Genomic DNA, 11906 nt, shown 5'->3' with positions numbered 1-11906 from the left:
TATCAAATTGAATTTTTGTTCAATAAAAAATCTTTCAAATGCGACTGTAGCTTTTTTTTTCACCAAAACTTTGTCTTATACACTGGTGTGTCTTATATTCCGAAAAATACGGTACTTTTTTTTTCTAGAATGATAACATATTGTAACAGATAATTACACTTGGTTAACTTATTCTTACCAGTTTAAACTACTAGCTTTTCACATCTGCTTTCTTTTAGTTTTGTTGCTTTACTGACCTAAAGTACGTGAAAACTGCTTATCACAGTGAAAATCTTTATGTAAATAAATAAGTTACAGCTAAACCACCCAATGTGCAAGTTCTAAAATACTGAGTGTCATAAAGGAATTTTTCATTTAATTTTGTTTTATCTGACCAATAAGTTGCAAATTTTTGCATTTTAGTTATTTTATAACAACAAATAATAAATATACATAAAAAGCAAACTTTGTACTTATGTTTGGACTTCAGCCTTTTGTGATTAATAGGTAAACTCTGTAAACCTACAGTATTGGTTGTCCACAGAATTATTAATGTTTATTTCAAATATGAATTTTACAAAATTCATGCATTAAAATAGAATATCTTAAAACTACTATAATTTAACAGGCTTTTTAACTAAGCTATATTTGTTCAATTGCAAACAGTAAAACTGAAGCCAGATATCTAACTATGAGTATCAAAATAGAATAACCAAATCTTGTAAAGAAAGGTTGCTCTTTCTGTTAAGTAATCATTAGCAAAGAATTGTTGAAATTTTTTGAAAGACAGGATGATATGAAAGTGACAGCTTATAAGGGTTTGACAATTATGTTTATATCTCAGTAAAGCAAGAAGATTGGTGATTCTAAGATTATATTATGACTTGTCAATATCTATAATATGTGTTTATAATTTAGTTGGACACTTGGTGAATTGTATAAGGCTAGACAGAAATCTAAAATGATTATTTCAAAGCACAGATGCATAATGTGATACAGAGAAGTGAAGATTGAGAATTTATTTAAATATTTCCTTGTGAAAGTACGAAATCCAACTTAGGTAATATAAAACTTTCAGTTATAACCTATGTTTTAATGCCAAGCTTATTAACAGACTGATAAATAAGTTGTTTAATTAAATTTTGAATGTAACCCTGTAAAAAAGGGTTATGGTGTGCAACTTGACCCTTCCATATGCATAGAGTTAACAATAAATTTTATTATTTATAACTAGTGTTTCTTTAATTGGTTTAGAATATGACTTCAAAACTGCTGCAAATCTTTAAGTCTGATTTGAATTAAAACTACTGCTAGTGTGATATTCAAAGGTTCAGGATTAATCAAGCATACGAACAGCTGGAGTGAAGGAAGTGTGTGAAGATTGAACAAAACTATTTACAGATGGTGAACTGGAACAAAGATTGATCGTACTAGTGCGATAAATTGAAAATAGAATGAACTGTATTTTAACTGAAGAAAAATGAAATAAATTATTTAAATAAAATATTAACCTGCATTGTTTGAGCCAATGCAGGTTTTTACTATGGGGTTGTTAGTAACCAAAAATTTTCTACTGCAGAAACTGTTAAAAACCATGTATCTTGAACCAAGAAACTCACAGCTTTGTTTTACAAAAATTGAATAAATATTTTAAAATTTATGGCACTTTATTTCCAAGCAGATGTGCATAATAAAGCACATAGGCATGGTAATACAATTACTATGGGATGGTAGCTGTTTAACTCTTTTTTGTGATGTGACCACATTTGAGAAACTAATGACTTCAGTTGATCATCTTTATGCTGTACCTTGAGCTCACAGACTGCATTTTTAGGTGTAATGGTGTTGTTTGATTCAGACATAATGGTCATCAATGTGTGTGTCTATAAGGTTGCTGTATTCTCCTAGAAGAAGTAATAAGGGTATCAAGTTTTTTGCTTTTCGTAAGGGCTGTGATACACTGATGAATCTCTCCGTCAGATGATGGTATAATCGATCATGATATGTAGATTGCAGTTCTTCAAGCATTCTTCCGAGGCCCAGTTTATTTCATTTGTACTCGAGACCTTTCTTGAACATTTCAACAACATTGTCCTTGAATCGATCTATATACTTTTGGCCATAAGTTTTACTGTATGATGGACGTAATGCCCAACAAAGAGTAAATTCCTCCACAAAGTAGTTGGAATTTGATTTACTTCTGTATCCAGAGGATTCATTGGCTGCTTCCCACCATGCTTTTGAAATATTTTTACTGCCGGGGATAAATCTGTCACATGAACAATCACAGTGGCTGCAGTTGTAGCATATTCCACAATGTGAACATTTGCATGTTAAGTGCTTCATGAGAGTTCCCTTACTGATCCCTACCACAATTCTCTTGACCTTGCCATCAACAGAATCATTGATTCAATAGAAGTAGTGCTAAATGGCTGCATTTAAGCCAATGAGAATTATCACAAAGTTATAGCAAAAAAAAATTCTTGATCAACAACAAAGAACCCTTTGACTTGTATGATGTATGTTAAAATAAGCTGAACTATTTTCTGACTAATTAAAATGGAAACAAACAACTAGCAATTAAACTACCAGAAAATATATATATAGACTTCCAATTCAGTCTTGGTTTATTTAAGACTGAAAACAACAAAACTGCTGTCCCTTTTCATATGTACTGTAGCTGACCAAACATGGGTATTCAGAGGCATCTCTGCTCCATGTGATACCTGTAAAATAATCTCACAGATAAAAAGTAATATAAGATACAATCCAGCTATCCCATGAAAAAGTAGTTATCCTTCATGACTGAACCCTACTACAAAAGGTAACAACTAGGGTTAAATTAGCAAACACTGTTGACCAAACTTATGTTGCCAATTCCTAGTATTTTGAAAACACTGGTGTTTTATCAGGATTTTTTTTTATGTGATAATATGTATTGTCTTAGTAAAATTTCCAAAAAATGTTCTAACCTAGTGAATATGTTCCATATTTAAAGTTGTTTTAACGTTCCTTGGACTAGAGTGGTTAAAACAACAATAAGCAGACTAGTGTAGTATTACAGCTTTCTTGACTTGTATAAGGAAATTTTCAGAGCTTCAACCATTTGCACTTAAACTGTTTAATTTAATTTTTATTTATAGAAACAGCTTCAATTCTGACAATCAAAAAATAATTTTATTTATTTTTTTAAGGAAAATTTGGAAAATATTTAAGTGCAGTCACCTTGAGTTGTTTGTATTCAAGATTTGTGCCCATGATTTTCTGAGAACATTGGTGCTGTTGGAAGTAACACTTGCCAGTTTATTGTGTAGTTTTCATAATTTTATGAATTTATCCAATTTATTTTTCTTATCATTCTACAGACAAATGGTACTTCTAATGGACTGGTTCCAATGTTGAGAGTGTACAATAACACTGCTCGTTATGTGGACCAGGGTGGAAACAAGGTTAGAAAATTCTGTGATTTGTCTGGTAAATTAAAGATTTAAAGAGACTTCAAGTAATCATTTATTTTTCAATGTTAATGGTGGTGTGGATTGAGTTCTGTTAGAGCTTATCCTTCAGGCAAAAAATAAATTGCTTGGGGACAGGGGAAGAAAATAAAGTGAAGTATAATACTTAATATGAAAAGCTGAAACATTCCTTAAATTTTTAAAATCAAAAGATACGATTTAACAGTTAGTATAGTTGATTAATTACATATTTTTGCTATTTATGTTTTTAATGATAAATATATCTTAATTTGTTTGTGACCTTCATAACCTGTAGAGACCTGGTGCTTTTGCTGTCTATTTGGAACCATGGCATGCAGATATTTTTGAATTTCTGGATCTGAAAAAAAATACTGGTAAGGAGGAACATCGAGCTCGTGACTTGTTTTATGCTTTGTGGATACCAGACCTGTTTATGTCTCGAGTAGAAAATGATGGAATGTGGTCTTTAATGTGTCCCCATCAATGCCCAGGACTTCATGAATGTTGGGGAGATGAATTTGAACAGTTGTATGAAAAGTATGTTTATTTATATATGTATAAATACCATGCAATGTAAAGTTAATATGAATTCTCAAACAAATGGTTTTCATAAGAATACTTCAGCTATCGCATTAAAGAATAAAAAAGGAAAATTTTAACCCAAGTACACTTAAAATGTTTTAGCTTTACAAACAGTTTACTTCTCAGAAAGTAAGAGTTGCACACCTTCATGAGTGGGGTTTTAAGTCACTCTTTAGATTCATCTAGGCAGTATTTCTATGATTTTCAGGACACCTCTATGTTTAGAAGTAATTCTTGTATTTCACCCTAGTACGAGAATTAACATTTACTCCACAGGTATCCATCTTTAGTTTATTTACCACCCCTCTGAGAAGTATGGAATTTAATGTAAATTACTCATTATAATATTGTTATCATGCAGGAAAATTTTTATAGCCTTCAATTTTATTTAGTTACAGAACCATAAAATAAAAGATCAGACCCCCTTTGACATGCCCATCTGTCACATCCTCTTTCACAAATTGCCAGTAGCTCGCTGAACTTAATACTAAATTATTTATAACCAATGGAAAGCAAAAGTTTTAATGTATTAAATGATGTATTACATTACAATGTTTTCTGTACAGAGAGTTGTCTATTTTGCTTTCAGTTCAAACTTTATTCCCACAGGAAACACAATGACGAGCTTGGCTGAATTTTTAACAGCTCTTATCTCATAGTTAGAAAGCCAGAAAAAAATATGATAGTTAATGGATATTGTCTGCATTTTATGTGTTATTATTTTGTATTCTTAGGTGCAGTATTTAATTACATAAAAAAAAAATTAGTGTAGTACCATTAGTATAAAAAAAGCAAGAGTTAATTTCATTTATAGTCGATGGCAAGAAAATAAGATCCAGGTAAGTACTATAATTCTTGTTTTTCATGTATGAGTAGTATTATAAAAGTAACTAAAATTTGTTATATTAGACAAGGTTGGATTAGGTAAGATAAAGAAAAATTATAAATCTTCACAAGGGACGCTTGTAAGTAGCCCATGCCTTACATAATTCAATAGGGTAACATGAGCTACACATTTGCGAAGTTATTTGCAACATGTGACACGGTTCAAAGGGCAATAAAAGAAAATAAAATTTAAGTTGAAACACATACATACCATTATGAGTTTAAAGCTATTTAGGATAAATGGGTGTAGTTTTATATTACAATTTGAAGTCATTCTAGAAAGAAAAGGGGGTAGTTTAGGTTTAGTTCTTTTCTTTTTTTTATGGTGTTTATGATGTCAATCAAATTGACCAACCTTGTGTAGAGTTAAGGTAGAAAAAATAGCAGATAAAATATAAAGTATTACTGAAGAAACCATTTGAAATTAATTTATGAGGTTTTAGAGATTATGCAAATGAAAATTGACAATTTTCAGATGAAGAAAAGTGTTTTTAATTTTCACCTGAAAATCACTTTGCACTTGGAGCAGTCAACAATCAAGTAAAAATTCTGACTTTTTGTTTAGAAAAGACTTGATGCTTACTGAAAGCTTGCAAAATTTTGTGAAGATGCGCAGACATATTAGAGGTTATAGTATTAATACTATAAAGGTCAATTTGGGCTAATGAACTTTGCTGATTCAATCGAGCCTCTAGTGAGAAAATTAAACTCTCATCTGAAGGCAACCTATTCCAAAGGCCAACCACCCTCTTAGAAAAAAAATAAAACTGTTTTAGCAGAAAATGACTCCTACCCTGCCCAAATTTATATTTGTGCCCCCTAGTCCTACCATTCTCACTATTAAGTATGAAAAACATGATGTATCAACACTGTCATTTCTCTTAACAATCTTGAATATGTCAATCAGCTCCCCTCTAACTCTTCATTTTTTCAAGGAAAAACTATATTGGAGATCTTGTCCTCTCCTCATATGACAATCCCTCCATCTCAGGCACCATTCTCTGAACAATTTTAAACAGTTCAGTGTCTTTCCTAAGGTAAGACTGAATGCTATTCAAATGTGGCCTAACCAGTGACCTATGCAATGAAATTATAACGTCTTTAGACTTGTATTCAATATTTCTGTAGATACAACCTAAATCCTATTTGCCCTACCACTAGCAACAGCACATGCTTGGATGGCTTTAGAGATTGATCAACTGTTACACCAAGATCCCTTTCTTTCATGACACTGTTAAGGTTATTCCCATTTAAATTATGATAACCTACATTTATTATAATTAAAACTGATCTACCATTTATTTGCCAAACTCATTAAATGATCTAAATCCTTTTGTAAAGTAGCAGCATCCTCCTCACAGCTAGCAGCACCCAAGACCTTAATATCATCAGCAAATTTAAGTCATTTATCAACCATTCCTTCATCTATGTCATTGATCTAAATAAAAAAGAGTAAAGGTCCTGAGACTGAACCCTGAGGTACCCCTCCTATGACATTAATTCAGTTTGACTAAAATATATTTTTAACAATCTTTTGCTTTCTTCCATCCAGTCACCCTTTTTTAACTAACTTATCCCCCACAGATACACCAAATCTACACCTTTACCCTCATATACATAAGCAGTAACCTTTTCAAAGATTGTCAAAAGCTTTGTAGGGCAAGATTTTCCCTTAGTGAAACCATGTTGACTATCCAATAAAATTCTAAATTTTGTTAAATGACTTTGCAAAGTATTTTTTATCAGACTTTCCAAAACTTTTCTCACAACTGATGTAAGACTAATAGGCCTGTGATTACTGGGATAGATTTTATCACTTCACTTGAAAAGAGGAGTAACATTAGCCAACATCTAACCCTCTGGTACCTGCTCACTATTCAAAGTCTTGCAAAAAAAATAGTAGCAAGTGGCTCACATATCCAATCTTTATCCTCCTTCAAAACCCTTAGGGAAATATCATCTGGCTCAGGAGCCTTATCATTCTTTAAACTTCCCAATTTTTTCTTAACAAGCTCAGTATTAATGTGATAATCTTGTTTGGTTTTATTACCATCTATCAACTGTTCAGAATGAGGAATATTGCTCAAATCTTCATTAGTAAAAACTGAAGAAAAAGCAGAATTTAATAACCCAGCTCTCTCATAACCACCAGATATGGGCCTCCTTTATCACCCCCTCAAAGGTTCTACCCCATCCTAATATTTTGTTTACCCTTAATATATTTAAATAAATCCTTACTATTAATTTTTACATTTTCGGCCAACCTTTTCTCATGCATCTTTTTTGATGTCCTAATTTCCTGTTTTGCCAACTTTTGTGATCTTCTAAATCTCCTGTTATACCAGCAATTTAAATTTCTTAAATTTGTGATGCTTTTCTTTAATTTTATCTCTTATACTCTTTGTTAGCCAACATAGTTTTTTACTTGTAGCCACCCTTTCGATAAGGAATATGTTTATCTTGAATCTTTAGAAATCTTTCACGTTTTATTAGTGTCTACAAATAACTTAGCTGCCCAGTTCACAAAAATAAGTCTTGTTGCATCCCTTCAAAATTTGAAATTTATAACCAAAATATCATTATTTCTGATCTCCATATGCAACAAGACATCGAACCTAATAAAGCAATGATCACTTGCACCCAGATGTTCCAGAATCTCCACCCTGTTAACCATTTCTACATTAGAAGTTAACAATAAATATAAAATAGCATTGTTTCTAGTAGGTTCCTTGACGAATTGTGAAGAAAATCTTCTAGAACAGTTTCCAAAAACCTTTCTTTCTCATGGTTTGACCCTAACATTTCCAAAACTATATGCCTGGAATTTAAATCGCTCATAATTATGACCTCATTAACAGCTAAAATGTTAATCTCACTGTAAAGTTTCTCATTAATTTCATCAGTATCATATGGTGATCTCTAACAGCTTCCCACTAAAAGCCTTTTCCCTTTTATGTCCACTAACAGAAACCCAAATTGATTCATTCTCCTTTCTCTTATCTTTGATATCCTCAACTTCAACAGTTTCATCTTAGTTTGATTGTGATGTTGGCTCATACTTACTACAAAAGTTTGTAGTTATAATCAGTAGGTACTTGAGTTTCAAAGAGTTATGTTCATTGGAAATATTATAGCATGGAAATATATAATTTTCTTTTATTTCATTTTATAACACCTCAGACCTAATGCTTCCCAAAAAATTGGGGCTATATGTTAACTTGTTTAAATCACTCGCCCATTCATACTAGTGCCTATAACAGGTTACTATTCTTGGGCTTGTCACACAAAAAAGATTTTTAGATAAAACATTATGTACTCAAAACATGAAGATTTTTTTTCTTGTTATTATATGTTGACTTTGAAAAATTAATTTACCAGTATTGTGAAAACTCAGATTGTTATTGTTTCCATGAAAGGTATTCAGAAGGTTACAACAAATTGTCATTTGCCGACAAAAACCCGATATACAACTTGTATTACAAATTTCAACTATGGTACAAGTTAGTAAATGTTATGATTATTGAAGATGCAATGGTAAGGCCCTTAAAAAGTTAGGTGCAATTGTGGCTGACATACCTTTAAAGAAATGCATTGTATAATCATAATAAAAAATAAAATAAAATTTATTGTTTTGGCAATTAAAGTAAAATTAAACTAAAATCCTAAAGGAATTATTTGAGGCCTTAATTTGATCACATATTACAAAATGCAAGTTGTAATGATATTTGCATGCTGTATTTCTTTCCTCTTTTTTTCTCCAAGACATGTCAGCTACAAATATATCTTTTAAAACTAGATGGGTGATTATTGGAATTTGCTAATTGATTATTTGACAAGCTCATTAATTGATTACTTAACTAATCGATTATTCTTGTATAAGACTTGGGTAGTTGGTTATTTTCATGAGTTATGATGTTAGTTGATTAAGCTGAACAACCTTGAATTAATCAAAAATAATAATAAATCATAATTGTAATATTCATTTACTTGGATAGCTGTAATAATTGAAAATGATAACAATCAGAAACAGTAAATTTGATTAGTTTATTATACCAATCAATACTTGTGGATAATTGTGTTCATCATTCAGTTCTATATAATACCACTAAAATATTGAAAATTAAATTAGAGGTATGACATATTCAAAAATGCTAACAACTAAGTGAGGAATGTACTGATTGGCTGTTAAGCTACTTTTTCTGTTTTTGAAAATAAACAATTTATAAGAGTATTTGAAATGTTCTATTGCAGGGGACAAAATATCCTAGTTTGCATCTCAATTTGCAGATCAAAACAACCCCAGTTATGAATAAATTTTCTCTTTGCTTAGCATAATATAAAAATCATTCCTTTCTCTTGTCTTTGAGACCTCCAACAACACTGTAAAAGTGCCATTTCAGTTTGATATACCAAAGCTGATGTTTATTTCTCAGAAATTCTTGCCAAATGGCACATACAGTATTTCCATATTTTGTCATGCACATATCACATACGCTTTATAGTACTAGTTCGTGACTTTTGGAATGTGCCCAGTTGGTGCCTGCAGCCTAGCCAATTAGACTAGATTACATTTGTACAGTACACTGCACATTTAGCATTGAGCTGGTTACGAACTCTCTCACTAGAGGCTCATTCCTAAAGGCCAACCATTGACCATCTTTACTTATATATAGTTTTAATACTATAACTTTTAATGCTGTGTGTATATCTTCACAAAATTTGGCAGACATTACAAGTTTTTTGTTCCCCAAATCAGTTTTTAGGGAAGTATTGTTACTAAAGCTTTGTCTGTGAATATATTGAGTCTTTTTACCAGTCTGGGTGTAAAATTATTTTCATGTTAGGATTAAATTTAGAAATACTTCATCTCAAATGTAATTTACGTAATCTCTAGAACCTCCTCAGTATCATTTTTTAATATTGTGTTATAAAATAAACAAAAAGTAACCTTGTAACATGTACAATAAAGGATGCCATGGCGAGAGGGATAATTACTGCTGAAAAGTCGCTTAGAATTCTCTTCTTCAAAAAGCCAAAGAGACCACATCATGAAGAGAATGATGAAGTCTCACCAAAAATAAGAAATAAACTACATTAATTTGAAAAATGATTTGTGGCAACCTTGTTCAGTTGCAACGTGTTCAAGTCACTTCTTTCTTTGGTTAATTTACTTTTGCCTTATTTTGTGACAACTGAGGTGTTTGGCATTTCTTGCAGTTTTGAAGTTTTACTTTATATACTAGGAACTATTTTCTTCATGAAATGCTATGTATGGTACAATTAAATATTAGGGTTTGAAGTAAATAAAAGTGTTATTAGAATAAAAACATACCATTTATCACTCAATCATTAGTGGATGTCGTTACATACTGGATTTATTTGCCATAATGTGTTAAAACGATGAATGTTAAAAAGATGCTAAGCAATACTTGTTAATTGCTAATCAAATTCAATATTGATTAGCAGTGTCTGCTGATCAAATCCACCAAACTATTTTGTCTCCTGTATTGATTTATCATAAATTACTTGCATCCACGAAAAGCGAGTTATTATTTCTATTGAACTATTGAAACCAGCACATTGCCATTTATCTGCATTAGACAATAACACAACCATACTCAAAATGTAAAATTCATTAAAGTAATGTAAAAGAGAAAAAGCTTAGACGTTTAAGTTGTTTGTACAAATTCATAGTCTGTGAAGATAAAAAAATTATAACAGAAACTACTTCATGTGCCTGATAAAATATTGTAGACATTTTAACTTATTGCTCTTTGTATTTGAAGACTAACATTGATTAACAATTGTATTTTTGCTGTCTAATGTAAGAAAATAATATTTTTGTGCTCCAGTTCTTTAATAAGAGTGTTTGGTCAGTTAGTCTAGTACATCATAAAAACAGTGTTTGAAAAATAAAAGATACTTCTAAAGTCTACAAATTAAATTCAAAGGTATAATAAATCCAATGGCACTAACAACTTGAATAGATGTAGTTTAAACTTTCATTGCTTTATAAATTTTAGAAGTATAATTTATTTTTCTCTATTTCACCAGCACTTTTTTATTTGTGATGTATTTAAGCAATAGTAGTTAAGTTTCTATTACAAAAACTGGAGAGTGAAGACTGTTTCTTTATATAATTTGTTTCTGGAACTACTTGTATTAAGTGCATCTCTTGTATATACATAAAACTGATATTGAACATTTATAAGATATGAGAAGGAAGAAAGGTACAAGCGACAAGTGAAAGCCCAGACACTGTGGTATGCAATTTTAGAAGCTCAGGTTGAAACTGGGACACCATACATGCTCTACAAAGATGCCTGTAACAGAAAGTCAAACCAGCAGAACCTTGGAACCATCAAATGTAGTAACTTATGTACAGAGATTGTAGAGTACAGTTCTGCAGATGAGGTATGTTTTAGCATATAGGAAGATTTTTAATACTTTGTTTCATTTTTTGGTAATGTTAAATCCTAGAATTGTAAGTGTTTTTTTTTTACATAAAACATTTTTGAGCTATGTTTACAGTTAAATACATTAACTCTTTCCAGGCGGGTCACAGGTGAAAGGCCATACCATCATGTTTGTTGACTCACATTCAAAATTTTATTGAACTAATATTTCATGAATTTATGTCAATAAGTTTGGTATCAAAGTGTTAGGACGCCATTTCATTCTTTAGAACCAAGATTTCAAGGAGGTAGTTGTGTTTTTCGTCTGCTAGAAATTTCATATTTTTTTAATCCCAAATGCAGCTTAGTTACTTAGCTTGATAAATTATAGTTGAATATCATGGTATCGATATAGTAATTTATGATTCTTTGGTTATTCAACTGTATATATAAAACCTAAAAAATTATTTTGTTTTATATCCTCCATGTGCGAAATTTTAAAAGGCTAAACCACCTATGTCAAACAGCAACTGAGTACAAAGGTCATAACTAGAAGAAATAATTGTTTGCTTTACTTCTTTATTTACTG

At 31.0% G+C, this 11906-nt stretch overlaps 1 protein-coding gene across 1 annotated transcript in view; it reads left to right on the top strand.

Moving 5' to 3' along the window:
• LOC106464367 (ribonucleoside-diphosphate reductase large subunit-like) overlaps positions 1-11906 on the top strand; it is a 42350-nt gene that overhangs the window by 21821 nt on the left and 8623 nt on the right. The window contains exons 8-10 of the mRNA XM_013924505.2: positions 3345-3428; positions 3751-3992; positions 11135-11336. Coding sequence (XP_013779959.1) covers positions 3345-3428; positions 3751-3992; positions 11135-11336 — 528 coding nt within the window. The remainder of the gene's footprint in view (positions 1-3344; positions 3429-3750; positions 3993-11134; positions 11337-11906) is intronic.

Source organism: Limulus polyphemus, unplaced genomic scaffold (assembly GCF_000517525.1).
Source record: "Limulus polyphemus unplaced genomic scaffold, Limulus_polyphemus-2.1.2 Scaffold1631, whole genome shotgun sequence".
NCBI lineage: Eukaryota > Metazoa > Arthropoda > Merostomata > Xiphosura > Limulidae > Limulus > Limulus polyphemus.
Note: the sequence above shows the minus strand (reverse complement) of the source record. Positions and strands in the feature narration are given on the sequence as shown.